Source organism: Montipora foliosa, chromosome 2 (assembly GCF_036669935.1).
Source record: "Montipora foliosa isolate CH-2021 chromosome 2, ASM3666993v2, whole genome shotgun sequence".
NCBI classification, from domain to species: Eukaryota; Metazoa; Cnidaria; class Anthozoa; order Scleractinia; family Acroporidae; genus Montipora; species Montipora foliosa.
This window is the reverse complement of record NC_090870.1, coordinates 5,730,374-5,751,447: the sequence shown is the minus strand read 5'-3', so window position 1 is coordinate 5,751,447 and position 21,074 is coordinate 5,730,374. Positions and strand designations below refer to the sequence as shown.

The window sequence follows — 21,074 nt, the reverse complement described above, 5'->3', positions numbered from 1 at the left end:
ACAAAATTACCTAAAATAGCGTGACCTAGCCCCTTTAACAATTAATTACAAGATTATAGACCCAGCATTTGGCGAGAGAACTGGGAGTTTTTGCCAAGTATCATCGTTCAAAATTGAAAGAACTTTAACTGTCAAATTTCACGGCGGCCGTTTTTGCATTAGTCTCTGAGAAAAGAAACATAACAGGCCCAGTGAGATTCAGAATAAGACTTGAATAGGTAGGAGTGGACACTAAAAATGATGTCAGCTGGGGCACATGCGCAGTAGGGACATGTTTTGCTTTTCAGTAATTACTAACGTCGAGCGAGATCACCCGTGTTCGCTGCATAGAGAGAAGTTTTCACGTGCCAGTGTTTCTCAATCTCTAAAAAGTTCCGCAATTTTTTTTTAAAAGATGAACAAGATGATACTCGAACTCTTCAACAGAATTTGAAAAAAATAGGGCCATCGTTTTCTAAAGCTTTTTCAATCTCGACCCCAGAGCTCTTCTCTTGACTGAGGGAGAGAAGAGCTCTGGGGAACCCTGAAACAAAGTGTCTTCTCATTGGTTTTCGTGAAGAACAATCAAAAGCGTCTCTAATTGGTGCAATCATGTTAGCACGAGGAGTAAGCAGACGCCGTAAGGTTCAAATAGCCAATTTTTGGCCATAAAAATCCTACGGCGGTTGTTCTCTAAGAGTTTCCCAGAGCCTTGGGTCGATCTTTATTTCTCACCAACTCGCGCATGCGCGTTGGATGTCATAGTCCCTTTCACGTGACATAAACATAAGCCAAAAAAAATGGAAAAGAGTTATTTTTCTTGTACTCAAGCATGTGTTACTCCCGGTACACTGCTTGGTATGTTTTTTGTCACTTCAGTTGTAAGTTAGCCAGCCCTTTATGTAACGCCGCCTGCTCAGTGCTTTTTGTCATCTGAATGCGATACCTTAACATGAACTCCTTTCACACCTTCCGCTCTTAATGGTTTCACTTCCCAATACACTTGGTCACTCTGCTTCCACGACACGAGGTAAAACTGTCTGTTGTTTTGGTAACTGAACACAATTCCAACGAAATCGTCGTCCTGTGTCGTAGCAACGTGTAAAGTTCCCGAGAAATCGACACCTCCGAACCGCATTTCCCCTTGGATAAAAAAAAAAAAGACAACCATATCAGACGTAATGAAGAGAAAAAAAAGTGGGCAAAACGCGGTGAAGAGTTGAAAACGTGGCGTGAGCGTTCTACGTACCAACGGCAATTGCAGGATCGCTGTCTTCTGTTTCTTCTACCTTGGTTCCCTGCAATTCAACAGATCAATATACACTTAAGGCCTGTGCATCTCAGAGGCTCACACATAGAAGCAAGTGAAGAAAATATGTGATTATGTATGCTGCTTGTGCTTGCTTGCGTCGCTGGCGACGCAAGCAAAGTGTGACAAGAAAATGTACTAAAGTGCGTGGCGCACGTGCAACACGATTGTTACTTCAGCTTTCAGCCAATGATATATTATATTTGTTTTGTCCCACTGCCATTGCCACAGCCGTCGACGTTATACTCCTTGATAGGGACTTTACGATCTACGACGTAGGCTCGATTTCCGCCGCTCACTCGAGTTCGGGTATCCTCCCCGAGAAGAGACGGCTGGACGCGTGAGCGATAGATTGTGTCTGTGACGTAAATTCAAAATATAATTTATGCGAAGTCAATAGTTGCGGGAAAATAGCATTAGACATCCCAAAAACACTGATTTTTAGGAAACAGAAATTACATAACAATGCTTGAAACGTCTGTGCGAAGTTTCCAGATGATACGAGCTTGAGTTTGTGGTTAAATGATCAGAATGATCAATGTGAGTTTGAATTCAACCGGCGAATCATCAAAAAAATCTTCGGCGGCTTCAGCTCTTGGTCAACCTCATCGGCCCCCTCGTTTTGCTACCAATAAACTCAGCAGTACTTTCAATCTATTGATCTTGAGGAATTTTACTTGCTCTTACATTAGCGAAGTATGAGGAGAAATTTGCAATAGAAATGGATTTGAAAGCCTTATTTATGCCTTGGCGCCAACTGGAAAATCAGTGAAGTTTGCGAACTCAGGCCGTAGAAAACGATACAGTTCCCATTCTCCAGCTTCTCGAACACTTTTCGTTGACATAATCTTGGATGTTTCTTACCTTACAAGCACTGTAAACCTCGAACAGGCCTGGTGAAAGAATACCTTCTCAGCCAAAACATATAATTTATGCCAGACGGATTTGTGCAGGCGAGTTTCTGATTGGCGGAGATTAACAATGGCTCACCTCACGCGTCCAGCCGAGATTTCGGGAGTGAGCGCTGGCTCATTTCCCGAAACAGCGGCTGGTAATCGAGCCTATCTACGACGGCGACGTCGATCGAAACGTCACTTCAAATGTACCTTTGCACTACCGTAATTATTTCGCGATAATTTCGCACAATACCGGCGAAGCATTCTAAAAGTCAATTAGTGCGAACGGTTGCAGAGTAAACTTGAGTTTTGTAGCGTCGTCCTTTCTTAACTCCTTCATAAGGGACTTTTAAGATCTATGACGGCGACGTCGACGAAAAACGTCCCCTCAAAATATAACATTGCAATATCTTAAAGTCTTCCGCGTTATCACGATCACGTCGTACAATGTGGACGAAGTATCCTAAAAGATAAAATGTTACCAGCGGTTTCAGAGCAAAATTAGAGAAGTGAAAAGTGAAAGATTGGCATTTGTTAGCTCGCGTTGTTGTCAAACCTCAAATTCGGTGATTTCACCTCGTTGTTGTGAAGAGTACCGAAAAAATTATGGGTTAAAGTGTGTGCTGCACATCCAGCACGATTGTTTTTCCTCTTTTAACCAAATATATTGTTGTTTTGTGGCGTTCTCGTTGACCACCGCAGTTCCTGTTCCCAAAGCGGGAAGCGCCGATGCAAAATGTGCACAGGAAAAAAGAAAAAAAGAAAATTAAAAAAAAAAACTAATGAACGATGAATGCATGAATGATAAGTTGTTTGGGAGACTAAAAAATTATTATGTTTTCGTAAAGTGCAAATGCTTACCGTGGAATCGACGACCCAAATAGCCGGTCTGCTCGTAGATTCATAAGGACTCAGATTGACCTTCAATAAATTGGTGAAATCTGTTCGCCTACAGTGATGGTTTACAGAACAAGCATCCTCTGCATCCGGGACTTTATCGTCATCAAAATCGCCGTCACAGGGGTCCCCTAATCCGTTGTCTGTGGAGAAAGCAAGGAAGAGCGAAGACGGAAATTTAAAACTTGTGCTTTTGCCTGCGTCGCTGGTGAAAAACACCCCCGAGTTTCCTTAAAATCACAAATTAACGATCATGGAGACATACACGCAATGAACAAAAAGACCAACAAGTTGAGTCAACTATATTAAATGACGTGTCAAAACTAGGAAAGTAAATGATGAAAACTTAAGCAGAGTTCTGTTTAAAAAAACTGGAATTTGCAGGAGGGTGTACACAACAGAACTGCTTATTTAATCAGCAAAAACAACAGATTTGCACGCCCCGCACGAGAGTTTTGCAAGAGTACGTGAGGGTGCGCTGCTACTGTAAGTGCTCTTCATACCAGTTTCAGCCTTGGCATCCTTTTGATATCAAAGAACTGGAATAGTCGCAAAGTAACATTTAATTTGAAGATGACGCTCGAGTTGCGGTTTACACCGACGCTGCTTAATTAAACTTGCTACGCGATAATTTGTGACAGCTATTTAAATGTGTGAATATAACACAGCAGAAACATGAACATTGCGAACAACTGGAAATCCCCAATACTTTCGACTCTCTGATCACGTTATGAATCAGTTAGAGACTAGTATACAAACCGTTCAAATCTCGTTGGGTGGGATTGGGTACCAACTGACAGTTATCACTTCTGTCCAGAACGCCGTCATCATCATCATCGTTATCACAGGCATCACCTGGAAAGAAACAACAACAGAACAATGGACATAAAGCTAACAAATCTTCAAAAAAGTAGAGAGTGTGTATTAATATGCCTAGCCACTTGTTTATCAATAGCAGTTCGCTGAAAATAGCTTACTTTCATTTAAAGAAGACTACTTGATATGAAACTCCTCGAACTAAGATTGATTCTAGTATCAAATAGAGCATGTTCCAGGTATTATTTGAATTGACAAACTTTACATGGAAAACAAATTACTAAAGTCTCCAGAGTCCGCGATTTTTTCGGTCAGCACTAAGAATAAAGACTTCCAGCTAGTTCCCGACCGGGAGGTGCGCGAATCGAGGACTTCCGTCTCTGAAGCGCAGACTCGAAATTTTAAATCAACAGTATCACAATAATGCTTGCAACGGATTACACAGAGAGGCCCCTGTTAAAACTGCGCGTATTTCTGGATCGACCATTGTTCCAGCTGTGTCCCGAAATAATCACGAGACAATGTGGCAATGATAGCATTCAATGTAAACGGCAGTAAATTTCAAGAGATTTACGTTACGGCTCAGTGGGAATCACTGAACTGCAGGTTTTATGTTGCTTATTGTTTCGTGGGACACACTAATCACGCCCGGACAAACTAGTACAAGGAAGGTATGAAAAGCAGCTCAAGAAACCTGCTTGACATACCTTGTTCATCTTTGTCGTTGTCTATTTGATCCGGGTTGGTCACCCCTCTGCAGTTGTCTACCATGTCATCGACGCCATCATTGTCATCGTCACGACCTGTGTCACACGCATCTCCAAGTCCATCATCGTCTATATCATACTAAGATAAAAGGTGACAGCACAACCATTCATAAACTCAATTATATCAATCAAAAAGCCCCTGAAAAAGGCAGACACTCAGTCAGTGAATAATTCGTGGCCGTTCGGCTGTACAGTCAGTCACTCAGTCAGCCACTCAGTTCGTTTAGACGAGCAGTAACTCAGCCAGCCAGTTTTACCTGTAGGCTCCACAGTAAGTTCGTCTGTCACTAAGTCGACTTGTAAGTCACTCTACCGGGACGTAAAGCAGTCTTTCAATGAAGCCACAAGCTCATCTCCGACACTCATCTCACATTTAACGTGCGCCCTCCGCGAAGTATCGATATAATTCTCACCACTGACCAAACTGCATCAAATTTACCTGTCTACGGTTTCGGAATGAAGGACAGTTATCACAAACATCGCCAACTGTGTCGCTGTCCCTATCGCCTTGTTGAGGATTATATATCGTTGGACAGTTGTCAATGGAATTAATGACTCCTGCAAAACAATGGAATATATTATGTAGCGGATCTAGTGGGAAAAAGGGGGACGGGTGGGTCAGTTCAGTGGGCTACAAATTGCGGAAGTTGAATTGTTAAAGGTATGTAGCAGCCTGGAATACCCTTTCGAAGGGGGGGGGGGGGGCTTTGCATATGAAGGGTGGAGATGCTCGTCTGAAATTTTTAATTTACCCCCCCCCCCCCCCCCCCAAAAGGAGGCCCTTTTTCACCCCTATAAGAGACCATGTTTAAAGCATATTAAATCTTCGCGTGCAACCCTGAACGAGACCTTCACGGTTACATATAACACCCTACGTGAGACCAAAATCTGAAATATACACCCCTAAGCGAGACGGAGGATTTACTGTGTATAAATAAAGTTACCATATCATACCATACCAAGAGCATGCACCCCCCCCCCCCCTCCCCCCATCCTTTCATGTGCGAGCCCTCCGCCCTCCCGGGCTATTTACACACCCACATCATGTACAGAAGGAAGACCACCACAACGGAGATCACGTCCCCTTTTCTCTTCCAATTTTGTGCGGGCACTACCCTGGAAATCGCGGAGTTTCCCTATACTGAAAGGACGGCATGCACACTCATCAATAATCATCTGTAAAAGTAGCTATCAAGGGCGTTAGCTCGTGCAAAAATTAAATAGTGGACATTTCGCTGCCTTACCATCTCCATCAATGTCTTTGTCGCAAGCGTCTCCGATATCATCTTCGTCGAGATCTCTTTGATGCGAGTTGCTGACAAACGGGCAGTTATCGCAGTCATTTCCAAACAAATCTCCATCGTTATTATACTGTGCTGGATTAGCAAAACGAGGACAATTGTCCTGTAAAATGGGAAACGTTACTACTAATCAATGAAAAAGAAAGACACAGGACAGAGACATTTCTATTTATTTATTTATGCAATTTGTCCACAAATGGGTACAAAGCAGTTTCAATTATCGCGCATTCAGCAAACAATATAATATTCTTTTGTACTCTTGGTTTTCTTTCGCATGATCAACAGCCATGTTTTTCAACGAAAACGAAAGAAAACGTTAGCATAATAATAGAGTTCAATTCCCGGAGGACTGGGTCTGGACACCAAAATGGCCGCCGTTTCCTTTTTTGTAGAAATCGAGAATAAATGTAAAAAGCTAAACTTAACAGCCTCTTCATCGTAGCTCATCGCTTCTTCATAAACAGCAATGCTTAGGGTGGGAAGGGAGACGGCTTTGTAGCCGGGCCTTTGCTGTAGTTATTGTCCAATAGGAAGGCACTTGAGTAAACTCTCACCGATTTTTGTCCGGGATTTAACCACTAGATTCCATTTTGCAGTGCGTCTATTCAGTAATAGATCAGAGATGACGTCAAAATGTCGTAACAACAAGGTGGCAAACACGGCGATACCTGACATGACAAGGAGCAAACAACTCCCACACTAAGCCTGTGTCATACTAAGCCTATGCCGTACCGAGCATTTTTTACAGACCGATTTATTTGTAGACTACCTTTCCCACAAGAAACAAAGGCAGTTCCGGTTCGGTGACGCTATGGGGTCAAGTTAGTTTCTTGTGATTGGTCATCGGGCTCCTGTGGGGGTCTCTCGTTCACGGGAAATTCAATCTAAAAATAAATCGGTTTGTGAAAACGCCGCGACAGAAATATAGGGCTGTTGTTCTCTCCTAGTCATGGGCCCCTGTCTTTCCACATTTTGATGTCTCGTATGATCTATCTGACCAGATGCACGGCAACGTGGAATCTATATCTTTTGCGTAATAAAGAACTAAACGTTTTTTTTTTTCCTTTTTTTATGATGATGTCAGCTATGCGTCTGTCCTCTAACAGATCATAGGTGAGAACCAATCCAAATGCGTGCAGCATTGAGCTTACTATACAATGCAGTTTCGATAATTAACACAAAAAGAAAAAGCTATCGACACTAACCTGGTCATTTCCTATACCGTCGCCATCCAGATCGTCATCACAAACATCTCCGATGCCGTCATTATCAGCATCTGATTGATCGGGATTCTTAATCAACACACAGTTGTCCTGAATTGAAGAAAAACAAACAAACAATAAGTAATGGTCTGGGCCCTCCCTTGAAAAATTAAACACCAAAATACAAGACTACGCTCGTGATTAATTCACCCATTCACACCTTAACTATATAGCTGCATCAAAATCCAATATTGCCAACAGATCTATTTTTTATATTAATTCTTGCCAACTGTCCAAATTTAAAATAAATTGGATAGTTTTTACTGGAACGTTTACTTTCAGCTTTGAACAAACCGTCCAATTTGAGAAAAATCTGGATACTTTCCATCAACCAATCAAATGTCAAGATAAATAAAAGAACCGAGTATTGGCCAATCGGGTTGCAGCTATAAGGGAGCTTAAGCGCGCGACATTTACACCGGAAGTGAACATTTAGCTGGCCAGGACAGTGGTTTCTCTCAGATTTTTAAACTAATGGTCTCTAACAGTGATAACAAACCGTTTTTGGAAGCTATAAAATTAATAGGTACAGGGCTACATGCTTGTCCAATTTGGAAATAATTGGATTACGGCCTCGTCCAATTTTGGCTGTCCTCAGAATTTTTCTCATCCAATTATTTCCAAATTGGACAGCATGTAGTTCTATTTCATAAACAAAGTGCCCCAACTGACCAGTAAAATCGTCTGGCTAACGCCAGAGTAAGATCTTCATGTTTCACTCCAAGGTGGAGAAGTGTTAAAGTCTTCGTCACAAATGTTGTAACACAGACGAAAATTTGCCCCCTCTTCCTTCAATGTTGATGTTTATGGGTTCCGAGTGCAAAAACCAACCGGTAAATGCAACATTCAAAGCGAGGAAGGAGAAGGTTTATGTTATTAAAGGGAACCTCCACTCTTACTACAGAATAAGTTTAAACCAAAGAAAATTTAGCTTACAAACAAATTTGTTCGAAATTTGTTTTTGTTAATGTGTTTATATCAAATTTCGAAGGCGCCGCCATCTTGAATAACTGTGACGTGTTACGGTTGCCCTATTGTTCTGACACAAAGAGATTTTGTCTAATAACAATAGGGCAACCGTAACACGTCACAATTATTCAAGATGGCGGCGCCCGCACAATTTGAAAACAAAACTAGGCGATTCTAAAACTTATTTCTTTCGGATACAAACGCTTTCCGCTTTGTAAATATTTTAGACTGACTTGACTGTAACAGTTACTTCCTGTGATTTAAAGTTATTTTTTTTGTTGAAGTGGAGGTTCCCTTTAACACCTTGGATGTGATTTACTAGCGAAGTGTTGTAGATGTTCTTAAGAAGCCACACGGACCTAATTTAGTGGCCTCGCAGCTCACAAGAGTCCACCGCAGCTCAATGATAGAGCATCCGAACTAGTAATCGAGGTTCATAGATTAGGAGATTTCAGATTTCTTTCCGAGTGTTCCGAGCCAATGTCAATAAATAAATCTATTCGATTCTCTTAAAAATGTCTTTTACCACGCCTTTGTTCAGATATTGCTCTTGTTACATTTTCACGACGTATGTGATGTACCGTCAAAGGACGCATGACAACATGACACAATAATAATAATAATAATAATAATAATAATTAATGATAATCCCAGTAATAACTATCCCACTCGTTGTCAGTGCCCTTTACTCAGTGTCAAAACGATTGAGAGAAGTGGATGGAAGACCGTTGTAAAGAACTTGAAACAGTATTCCTAAAAAAAAAGACAACCTTAATGACAACAGCTAGGATTTTGAGGAAACTTAAATGACGGAGAGACCTTCCTAAGGGATCCTTGCCTGTTAGTTATTTCCCGCTCTCACAGGATAACAATACGGCATTACATCAACTTGTGACCAGACGAATAACGATACGTAATAACAACAACTACAACTTTCTCAAAGTCTCACCCATGCTTAGCTAAGAACAAGAGCTCTACTAATTGGGAGGGCTGCAAATCAGATCGAATCATGTGAATTTAAAGCAGGCCAATCAAATGTTTTTTGGTAAAAGAGGAACACTTAGCAGTGTAGAGAACCAACAAACTCAACCCACATATGACGCCGAGTTTGGGAATCGAACTCGGGCCACATTGGTAAAAAAACGAGACCTCAAAAGAAGTTTCGTCCAACGTCTTTCTAATAACAGGCTGTCGTATCCTACCGGGTGTTAAAAGTGTGGGTGTGAGGCGGGCAGCTTCTGCAGGTACCGGAGCAGAAATTACGTAAAACAAAAGAAAAAACGACAGAAAACCAAACAATTCCAAATAAAGACTAATCCCAAGTGACCAAAAACACAATGCTTTCCGGAAGACCCCCTCAATTCATACCTTACGGCATTCTTTATCCGAACAGTTGAGCTCAACATCGGCGTAACCATCAAGGTCTAAATCCTGGGCACAGAAATGACCATTTCCAGCGTATGTTCTACGACACTGAAAACAAAGATGAATAATTGATGAACACAGTGGGATGACGTCTTCTCGCATTGCTTTTATCATCGTCTTTATCATCACCTCTTGTTTCGCTAGCGAATTTCAGCAGCGGTGATACGAGAGTTTAAGATCTACGACGCGACAGTAACGAAAACGTTAAGTTTATTAATTTTTTTCGTCATTATTTCGGTTTGTCTAAGTTCTAAAAACTAGCGCAACTTTCCAGGAACTGAATTAGGAGGTGCGGTGTTGAAGCTACGACAGAAAACTCAAATTCGCTGCCTTGTGTTCACGTTCTTCGTAAAACTTAAAAAATGGTCATTTCACGTCGCAGATTTGCCGAAAACGTCAAAGAAATGTACAAAAATGAAAAAATGCACGTGCAGATCGTTTAAGCTATTGTTGTTGCTCATTAAATATGCAAAATTTGTGACGTTTTCTTTGCCGTCGCGTCGTAGATCTTAGGGAGTTTAAGCAAAGACGACGGCTACGGCAACGAAAACGTCAGTCCAAAATATAACTTAGCGCTATCGCAAGTATTTCACGATTATTCCGTCTTGTTCACCTTGTACAATACAGGCGAACTATCCTGTAACTGAATGGGTACGAACGGTTTTAAAGTCAAAACAGAAAATGACTGTTTCATTGTTATATGCTCACGTTGTCGCCAAAACCTAAAATTTGGTGATTTCACGTTGTTGTTTTGTGGAGTACGGCAAAGAAATGCACGGAAATTCGTGTTGCACGTGTAGCACGAGCATTTTTCCTTTTTCAACCAATAATATTCTTGCTTTGTGGCGTTGCCGTAGCCGTACCCGTCGTCTTTGCTAAAACTCCCTCTTGAACGCTCTAATAGGGACCTTAAGATCTACGACGGCGACTTCAACGAAAACGTCACATCGAAATATCACTTTGCTTTATCATAATTCTTTCGCGGTTATTCTATCTCGTTCACGTTTTACAACTTGGGCGAAGTATCCTAAAAATAAATTGGTACGAGCAGTTACAAAGTGAGAATAGAGAATGAAAGATTCTCTGTTGCATGCTCGCGTTGTCGTCAAAACCTCAAATTTGGTGATTTCACGTCGTCCTTACGCAGAGTACTGCAAGAATCTGTCCTAAAATCCGTGCTGCACGTGCAGCACGATTATTTATGTTCTTTTAACCAATGATATCATTGTTTTAAGGCGTTGTTGTTGCCGTCGCCGTCGTAAAATCTTAAGCTCCCTAATGGCTACGGCAACGGCAACGGCAACGACAACGCCACAAAGCATGAATGATGAAAAAAGGAAAAATACTTGTACTGCACGTGCGGCACGGACGTCCGTGCATTTCTTTGTCGTACTCCACAAAACAACACCGTGACATCACCAATTTTTAGATTTTGGCGACAACGCGAGTATACCAAAATGAACAGTTCATTTTCGATCTTCACTTTAAACCGTGCGCACCCATACAGTTACAGGGTAGCTCGCCGGTATATTGACGGAATAATCAAGAATTACGTGCTATAGCGCTAGAATACTGCACAAAAATGTGCCAAAATGCGTCCCTCTCTTAATTAACCAAGGATGTTACTGTTTCGTGATGTTTTCATTTCCTTAGCCGTCGTCGTTTCCTTAACTTCCTAATATCATTAATTAAAAGAGTGAAAACAGTCGTGCTACATGTGCGACATTAGAGTACACTGTTGTACTGTACAAAACAACAGCGTAGAAAAAAAATATATTTTGGCGCCAAGATAAACCCATAGCAATAAAGCTTTCATTTTTTGTCTTTACTGCAAAGATCCATAGGATGGTTCGCCCGAATTGTACAACCTGAACAGGATGGAAACGATCGCGAAGCCAAGTTATTTTTTAAAGTGGCGTTTTCTTCAGAGCGGCCAGTTGCCGTTGTCTTTGCTTTAACTCTCTGCTACCGTGCCGACCTATTCAAGGTATTACCTTTGTACAAAATGGCTGAGGCCCCTTTCAGAGAGAATTCAATTTGCTTACCTCGCACATGTAGTCTCGGCCACTATCTAATCGAATGCATTTAGCGTATTGACTGCATGGATTGCTTTTCGGATCGTCAGGGTCACAGTAGCTTAAATAGTAACATGAAGATCTTGGGTCGCCTGTGTAACCAGGAGGACAATCTCCACATTCAAATGATCCCTTGAAAAAAGTATGAACAAAAATTGAAAACAGAAAATCGGTCATCTTCAATGACTGACTTATTGACCGAATGACTGACTGACTAGCTGAATGAATGAATGTGACAGAGTATCTGTCTGACTGTCTGTCTGTCTGTCTGTCTGCCTGCCTGCCTGCCTGCCTGCCTGCCTGCCTGCCTGCCTGACCAACCAAGCGACTGCTCGAATGTCTGAGTGATAGGCACACCGACCTACCGGCTTCCTGATCAGCTGGCTCAACATCTGACAACCCGACCGCCCAATAGAATGACTAAATTACCTTTCTAATTAACAATACGGCAGACGCAACAAATGGAATATAAAGACAGAATGGCTCCGGTCAGATGAAAGAAAAGATCCTCCAAGAGGACAGACCAGAACCCGACAAAGGGAAGAAAAACAAACAAGCCAAGTTTTGTTTAAACTATTAAATTCACTAATGGTAAGCTTACATTTGTGTTGACGCATTTTACTTCTTTCGCACACGGGTTTTCTGCGCACTCATCAATATCCGTGCAAGCCTGCCAAATGGAGCATGAAAGAATTTTTGTCAACCACATCAATAAGTTCAAAATAAAAGACTAAACTGTCGAACGAGTCATCAATATCCGTGCAAGCCTGCCAAATGGAGCATGAAAGAATTTTTGTCAACCACATCAATAAGTTCAAAATAAAAGACTAAACTGTCGAACGAGTCAAATAAAATATTTATCTTTCATACCTGCTTATTGGTCCTGGCTGCGTACAATCCGATACCATGGATCTCGTTGCCAGAGAACCCAACAGGGCATGGTGGACACCAGTATCCGGGACTTCTATTTTGGCACATGGTTCTTGGATGGCAAGGGTCACCAAGCGTGCACTTGGAGACAAGAAACAAACGAAGTCAACAAAATCTGAAATTATTGCGCTTTTTAATCTGCTTTTAAAACGTTAACGGCTCTTAATAATAGCTCTTTTCTCGATTCGAGCCTGGATCCCGTTTCTCGAAAGTCCCGAAACTTTACGGGCCATTTTCGGGTGTCACAGTTCCCTCTGTAACTCAAGAACGGAGAGGATTTAAGCGGTGAAATTTCACAGACAGTTTGCGTTTTGCTACCTTGAAAACATGTTTTAAAAAGATCGGCTTTCCAAAAGAAGCGGATGGCAGGTTCAGAGATGGCTTTTAGGTCCCGAAAAGTTTTCGGGACTTTCGAGAAACAGGCCGCTAAACTGTGAAACGAGTTACCATCACACATAAAATGGCAAAAAATTCTTGACTGTTTTAGAACTTCTTGAAGATGCGTTTTTTTTTTAAGTCAGTTGGCTTTTCATACACAGATATATTTAATACTAGCAATTTATAAAAGAAAGTGAAGTGCAGCGAGAAAAGAATCACTTACTCTAACGATGGGAATCAACAAACGTTACCAATAGTAATAAAAGGTCTCTTGCACAAACAGAAGTTGGAAACTAATGTAACAGCAAGGTAATATGAAATAAGAAACGAAAAATGCATACATAAAAACCGTTGGGCATGTGTACTGTGAGCTCGTCTAGTGAAATCCAAAAATCGACTGGAAATCCTGGTATTTAAGACGCAGAGCTCCCAATGTCAAAAAGAGTAAGCTGGTCACCAGTGCTCGCAGCAACCAAGTCTGCACATACATACGTATTCAATTGATGCTTAGAGCGAGTTTCAATCGAGTTTGTAAAACCAAAACCAAAGCAATTACTTTGACCAATCAAAAAGGACGGAGACAATCCAGTAAACCAATCAAAACTCAAAGTAATTACACGTAGCCGACACAAAGCGCGGGAAAATGTGCACGGGCGAGCCACGATTGGTTTTGGTTTCACTTCTGATTGGTTGAAAAAGTGGCGCGAGAACTTTGAACCAATCACCGAGTGAAGTAATGCAAAAGCAAAGCAAGTCGCTAATTACTTTCGACACTCGATCGAAAACCGCTCTACTACATTTTCTTCTATCGACATTTACCTCATCGATGTCTGTGCAGTTGATACCGTCTCCAACCATCCCGAGCGGGCATTCACCGCACTCAAATCCTTGCATAGTGGCTGGATCATTGAAGCAAGGCACTCCAGGAAAGCAAGGCTTGAAACGACAGAAGTCTTGGACTTGAAAAAAAAAAAAAACGGCAAAGAGCAAAATTAACGAACTTTGGATTTGTCTTTGCGAATTTCACTCCATGCTAATGAGGAGCGTTCAAGAACCAAATGATAGGTAAATTCCAAATGTTTCATCGAGTTAAAAATTAAAGATAAAAACCTGACGCATCGATGGCGGCAAGACCTGGCAATGATCCGCAGAGGACAAATGTGATTGGGCAAGGGACATTAGCTACCTACGCTACACAGAGATGGCAGAACCACTCCAGAGTGGTTAAAGAGCTGACCTAGGAACCACGAATATTTTATGTTCCACAAATAGTTTGTTCTTACCTCTGCACATTTGGCAATTTTGCACCAAGTTTCGTAAATACTTGATTTCGGCCACCTACAAAACGAATGGGAACTCAATCATGTTCAACATCCAAGTTGAAAGAAAACTAGATGTGCCGTAATATAAAAAGCCGTACAGCATGCAGCACGATCGACTGTGTTGTTCTGTGTTCGTTGTAGTTGCCATCTTAAGCCCGCTTTACACTAGTGACTAGCACAAAATTCTGACAAAGCACTCCGAAATATACATGTTTTTCGGGCTTGGCACGGTAAATCTTTCGTATGTATACAAAGCAAACAGAAGTCATTATTAGGCGCCCGCGACAGAGATCACACGGGTACCGAAAACATATCTAGAGGTGGGTACGGTGTTCCAAATATTGGTGCCGTGCCGCTTTTTTGGAGTGCCGTGCCAACTTTGTGCGTGTGTAAAAAGGGGTTTTCGTCGTGAAAAACCTCCTGATTTGTGACGATTATCAAGACACAGAACTAGGCGCTGTTTAAAGTAAGCATCACATTACGCGGAACTTCAGATGTCAAACGATAGGCCGCGGCTAGCTTATCATAAAGAAACAAAAACTCCTACTCCAACTTCTCTCTCTTTTCTTTAGGTATTTGCTGATATTCCAACCCACCCGTTTTGGCAGGAAACCTCCCCTCTTTTTGGGGAATATTTCAAGCCTCCCGTTTTCGCTTAATAACCATATTCACCGAGCCTGAGGTGAATAATTGTTTTAGCATAATTACATAGGTGATCATTTAAAAAATATCCATTTTCCTTAAAACAATTGTTACCACAATTGCTTGTAATATCGCAATCTGATTGACTGTGCCTCGTGAGTATACAGCATTTTGGCCACTGTGATGACGAATATCGTTGTCGATAAGAGTACAGACAACGCTGAACCACTTTCGCTTTGTTAAATTTCTTCGTCTGTCTCCTCGACAAAACGGTTTGCTGCCTGTAGTGCATTGTGTGACGTCACGTGTCATGAACAGATATTGGTGAAACTTCTTACGTCCGAATATCACCGCAGCTGCTTCCGCGTCCAGTTGTACGTAGTAACGTTCAGCAGGAGATAACGTCCTCGAGGCGTGGGAGGTAGGCCTTTCTTGTCCATCCGCGATGTGGGACAAAACTGCTCCCAATCCGTAAGACGAGGCGTCACGAGAATTAGGGAGCTTAATCACGCGCGTTTTTGAGACGCGGACGGCAACCGGAAGAGAACATAGACCACTTTCATAAATGGCGACCAACTTTACATTCTTTTGTATTTGTTAATTAGACCTACTGCCCTCGTTTTAAAACAAATATTCTTTTGAAATTTGCTCATCTTAGTGAGGTTAGTAGGGCTTATTAGCATTAAAACAAAAGAAAATTTATTTGGCCGCCATTATGAAAGAGGTCTGTTTCGCATGCCAGGAGAGTGGTATCTCCCAGATTTTTATACTTATCATCTCTAATGGAGAAAAGATACTTAGCAATGTAAATGTAGTTGTGTGAAGACAAGTTAAAAGGGAAAACAGCTCACTTCCGGTTGCCGTCCGCCTCTCAAAAACGCGCGTGCTTAAGCTCCCTAATACAAGTTCTTTACTGGGGTCATAATGAGCTAAAGAGATCAAAGGAATTAAGCATGCCCTTAGCTCGGTTAAAAGCTTCCAGCTGTCTGTACCCCCTCCGTATAGTGTTCCCAAATGTCTGTCTTATGGTCAAACGCATTCAGTCTACCGAATAAGGTCGCCATCTGAAAGCCTCGTCGCTAAATGAAGACACATGAGGTCACACAATACACTACACGCCGGCCATTTTGAAAAAAACCGCTTAGGCGATTGTGTCGTAACAATCACCACAAGTGCAGCCAATCAGCACAGAGGATTTTCAACAATCACCTATATACTTATGCTAATGTCAGATAGCCAATATCACAAAATGCATACGAAGGCGAGGGAGATCGAAGATGCCGTTTTGAAAATGCCAAAACTTAAAGTGCCCCTGTGACCAAAAAATCAATTCATATTTTTCTTTGGATTTCAAAACTATGTTAACAAAACACTAAGTGACCCACGTTTTAAGCCTTGATTTCAAAAAGACACCTCTTTATATTAACTGTAATTTTCCTACTTAATGGTCCGCCATTACTAACATTATGTTCTTGAGAGAGCTGGATCGAGGAGAAAATGACGTCAAAGGCTCACTAGTTTAAGAATGCAATACGTGTGTACGCCGCAGAATTAATATGCAGCACGGGGGTTTTGGGCTTTCAGACTTTTAAACTCACGCTTTGCATATATAATAAGCTGCGTTCACACGCTGAAATTTTAAGCTAGTGAGCCTCTGACGTCACTTTTCCCTGGATCCAACCGTCTGAGGTCCAATCGGTCAGTTTTGAACGTGAGTGATGGCGGACCGTGAAATCCAAAACTTACACTCAAAGTAAACGGCCTTTGGATAAAAATCAAAGCTCAAAATTTTGCCAGTCAGGTGTTAAGCAAACACGCTTTCAAAATCTGAAGGAAAAAAGGAAGTGATTTTTTTGATCACATGGGCACTTTAAAACCAGACCTCCGCGAAAAAAAACAATGGCGCACACTAAGAACTATGGGATATTCGAGCTCGATCGCCATGTGATAGCCTCTCAACACGGCGTGCATTTAATCGAAGTGGGTTTCCTAATGGACAACCATGCAAATTCACGGATTGGTTGCCCGGCTTTTGAAACACGATGACAAGATGCCAAATCTCTCTAATGGCAGGTTCGCTTGTTGTGAATGTTATATAAAATGCGCCAGAAGGTACCTGCATTGAAAGGTCGTATCGAAGATCCTTTATGAGACCTATCAAATCGTAAACGACCTCGTGGGAAAAAGGGCCGGAATCCACCGTTTCTTTGGGTTGTTGCGGGGCTTTTTGTGGAACTTTCACTATCAAAAAGAGAACGAAAAAAAAGTGAATGTGGAAAATGTTTCTACAAGGTACATTGTTGTTTAAAATAATAATAATAATAATAATAATAATAATAATATCATCATCATCATCATTATCATTATTAACAATAATAATATTATCTGATTGGTGCAACTCCTGCGCAAAGCGCAAACCAAAGAGGTTATCCTTGGGGGTGACATAAGAGCATAGCAAAACGTTACTGGCATGGAGGATTTAAGTAAAATCATAACAAAGATTGGCCGATATAACCACGTCAATAGAAATCATTAGCCTAATGGAATCGGCATTCTACAGAACTCTGAACGCGAAAGACTCTCATTGTTGTAATGCACATCAGGCTATATCTAGTCCAAGAACCCATTTTAAAAATTTAACGACCTACGTTCGATATTCAGCGTTCGGCTCTCTGCAAATTACCCATGCCGTTAGACTTGTGGGTTAAAGTATGACCTCCTTTTTGCGACTATTCGACGCCAAGTTCCAAATAAAGAGGGACAAGCAGCTGATAACAAAAATGGCTGGAAACAAAATTGCGAACAAAAAGCGTATGTTGGTGAAAAGTGGTGGGTGCAGACGGCCGGCGCATGACTCCGTCAGTTTCTCGTAACATGAAGTTGGCAAGTCAAAGTATGTGTCTATTCTAATCTACAATGGGGTTAAGCTAGACACAAGCCGGCATAATGAAATTTTTGAACATACTTCTCGCAATCCCATGACAAAATTAATAAGCCCAACGGACCCCGGTCTCTGTACTGAATTCTCAAAGGATAAAATGTTTAATTAACAGCGGAGCTCCCGCGCCGGCCGAAAGACGAGCTACGACTTGAATGTTAACCCAAGCACATTATTGATTAACTTGATAGCTGTTGTTACCGTTGTCGTGTTTTCCTTGTTCTTTTCTTTCCTTGCTTTTCCCAGAATCAAATATATGTCTCGATGAAATATTAATAGCGAATCACTGAACGAATGAACAAACCAACGAAAAATTTACCAATGCGTACGAACATGGAAGGAACATTTCTCGAACGAGCAAAAGAGCCGTAAGCCTGCATGAAGGCTAGCAAGCAACTTGAATAATAAGCAGTCCCTTTTTTCGAGGCATTAGTTATGTTAGCGAATCAAAAGCAGCAATGCCACTCGCGCTAAGAGCTGGAAAATTAGAGGCTGAATTAAACTCAAGAGCATGTCAAGAAAGCCAACGAACACGGATTAATCTGATTAAGTAATTAATCGAAATGAGCTTTAGTAAGGTGAAGAAAAGTTCAAGTCAAGGGACCGAAAGAGGAAAACCTAGACGCTTAAAGCCAAATAGGCGGTGTTGTGGCGGATAAATTGGGATGTTTGGTGTTTTGAAAGAGATGTAGGCCTAAAACTGAGATTAGAACAAGGGGTAAGAGACGATGAGCGAATAACGTGCCTGAGCTAAAGCGTGCGTACAAATGTACGTCACACCTGTGTTTAAAATCCTAGAAGTGTCTTCGAGTAGTCGCTTGGAAACTTGCGTGGACACGTACCAGTGAAGTGGCAGAATACCCTCGTAGAGATCTTTGGTCGTACTACAAGCAAAAAGGAATATACTTCCATGGATCTAGTCAAAGCTCCAGGACAGGAATTTACGAGGGCAAGGAGCGAGCGATCAAAGAAAGCTGAAGCAAAATACTCGATGCTCCGCATGAAACTTTCGTTTTTTATCCTCTATTAAAAACCTCTCCTTTTGGTGCCGGAGTCAAAGTATAAGTTCATTTACTCCTAGAATGCCCTTCAATAGGTGTCTCTGCGATTTCATCTCAACAGCAAGCAGAATCAGTGGTGTATTAAATTAATAGAGTTTTAATAGTATTCGCCTTTCGGGAGCTCCGCTGTTGGACAACGCTACATGGGAATGTCAGTAGCTTAAGTAGTGCAAACCAATTAAGAAGCACGGACTGAACTAAATGATACTTCGCTCGATTAAGCGCATTGGCGTACAGGCATTTTTGCAAATTTTGCCGCATAGTAATTTATAAGAAGATTAACAACACTGCATTACTGATAATGATCAACAAGAAGCCCCGTACCAAATATATTAAAGCCTGAGCGCTTTCCAGAGAATAGAGACAAAAGGCCACTTTTGAACTAGTAATTGACAATGAATCTTTTCAGTTCATCTCGTGGCGAATAAAGCCACTATTTAAGACCGTCTAGAAGACTATCGTTGGCGAAACAAACATAAAAGACAGTAGGAACAATTATTTGTTCATTTTATCGTTTTAGTCTAGCTACAGGGAGAAAAAATCAGAATAAAATGCTGATCCAAAATGACAGAGGCTAGTGGCTGTAATAGGCCAAAAGACAAAAGACAAATTTCCTGCCTGCCATTTCTGCATACGCCTTATGGGAAACACTAAAAGGCAATTAACAGATAACTAAATTAATAATAATAATAAATTAATAAATTAATAGTAATTACATGCTCCAAGACCTGTGCCGCATTCTGGTCCATTGAAGAGGTCAGTTATGGGCCGCTTGAAGATTAGAGACATCCTCTCTATGATGCCCTGAAAGAGAGATATTAGTTCAGGTTCAATGTTCCTCTGGTCGGACTTACCCGACGCCGACGAAGCGCGCGTCAAATGGCCGAGCAAGAACGGAAGAAGAATGCGTCGAATTGCAAAGGAGCTTTTATGTCGACCCATTTCCCCTTAACCTGTTCCCTCGCGCACTCGGCAACCTGACCCCTTGGGGTTAAATGTAATAAGAATTGCAAGCGTTTGAGGATAAAATATGCTTGATGTTATATTTATATGGCATATTTTCTATCCAAATAAGAAACAAATGTGCCTGCAACGCTAGAGACGGAGTGTCTTGTTGCAGTTAAAAATCACGTTGCAAAAGTTATGAATAGTTTCACTGAAGAGCCCATGGCTAGGAGCGAACAACTCCCATACTAAACACATGTCACCATTTATTTTTATTTTACAGACCGATCTATTTTTAATGAACGGGGTAGTTTCTAAAGAAACTGTGGTGCTGCGTCGGTGGGGAAGTAGTATACAAAAATTTGGTTTTATCAACGGAGTTGATAATGTAAATTGGCCACCGTACAGAGATTCTAAAAGCTGACATTTCGAGCGTTAGCCCTTCGTCACAGCGAAGGGCTAACGCTCGAAACGTCAGCTTTTAGAATCTCTGTATATGGAGGTATATGATATCTATGACAAAATTCAATGATCAGTATTTGAAATAAAATCGTCCAAATCATGAACGCATCAATCCAAAGCTGAGTGGTAACAAGCCGATTCTGCAAATGGCCATCACGGAATGAGGGATAACGCAGAGAGGCATAACGCAAATAGGCATCACGCAAGTAGCCATAACGCGAACAGGCATAACGCAAGTAGGCATCACGCAAAAAGGCATCACGCAAAGACTCATAACGCAAATGGCCATAGCGCAGAGGCATAACTTAAGCAGGAAGAAAAAGTTCGATAGCGATTATATATTCTTTCCCTTGAACAATCAATTGACGTTTTTTTAGAGCTGAAATTATTTACGGAGTACACAGCTAGTCTCCATTCTTCAAAGGGCCTTTGCGTTATCGCTATTTTATGTTGTGCCTTTTGCGTTATGCCTTTCTGCGTTATGCCTTTCTGCGTTATGCCTTTCTGCGTTATGCCTTTTTGCGTTATTCCTCTTTACGTTATGGCTATTTTGGCGCGAAATTTGCAGTGTTCAATTCAAAATAGTGAATTTAGCATGTAGTGCATCGCTCGCTTATACCATCACGACTTCGATTTTCTGGCGAAAACGGTTTTGTGTAAACACTTTCAAACCGCATCGATTTTGACTCGGTTTCGAAAG

The 21,074-nt window shown here is 41.4% G+C and overlaps 1 protein-coding gene across 31 annotated transcripts in view; it reads right to left on the bottom strand.

Annotated features, from left to right (window-relative positions):
• LOC137992201 (cartilage oligomeric matrix protein-like) overlaps window positions 1-21,074 on the bottom strand; it is an 80,104-nt gene that overhangs the window by 7,197 nt on the left and 51,833 nt on the right. For 14 of the 31 annotated variants that reach the window (XM_068837370.1, XM_068837371.1, XM_068837373.1 and 11 more), the window contains 16 exons: window positions 19,684-19,771; window positions 17,085-17,209; window positions 14,288-14,342; window positions 13,824-13,963; window positions 12,567-12,707; window positions 12,298-12,366; window positions 11,667-11,828; window positions 9,565-9,669; window positions 7,171-7,278; window positions 5,909-6,068; window positions 5,104-5,222; window positions 4,605-4,743; window positions 3,841-3,936; window positions 3,046-3,224; window positions 1,229-1,277; window positions 926-1,122 (listed from right to left, as the gene is read on the bottom strand). In XM_068837370.1, the coding sequence (XP_068693471.1) occupies window positions 926-1,122; window positions 1,229-1,277; window positions 3,046-3,224; window positions 3,841-3,936; window positions 4,605-4,743; window positions 5,104-5,222; window positions 5,909-6,068; window positions 7,171-7,278; window positions 9,565-9,669; window positions 11,667-11,828; window positions 12,298-12,366; window positions 12,567-12,707; window positions 13,824-13,963; window positions 14,288-14,342; window positions 17,085-17,209; window positions 19,684-19,771 (1,932 nt within the window). Of the gene's footprint in view, window positions 1-925; window positions 1,123-1,228; window positions 1,278-3,045; window positions 3,225-3,840; window positions 3,937-4,604; window positions 4,744-5,103; window positions 5,223-5,908; window positions 6,069-7,170; window positions 7,279-9,564; window positions 9,670-11,666; window positions 11,829-12,297; window positions 12,367-12,566; window positions 12,708-13,823; window positions 13,964-14,287; window positions 14,343-17,084; window positions 17,210-18,748; window positions 18,791-19,683; window positions 19,772-21,074 lie in introns of all 31 variants that reach the window. The other 17 variants (XM_068837359.1, XM_068837366.1, XM_068837362.1 and 14 more) reach the window with 2 other exon arrangements.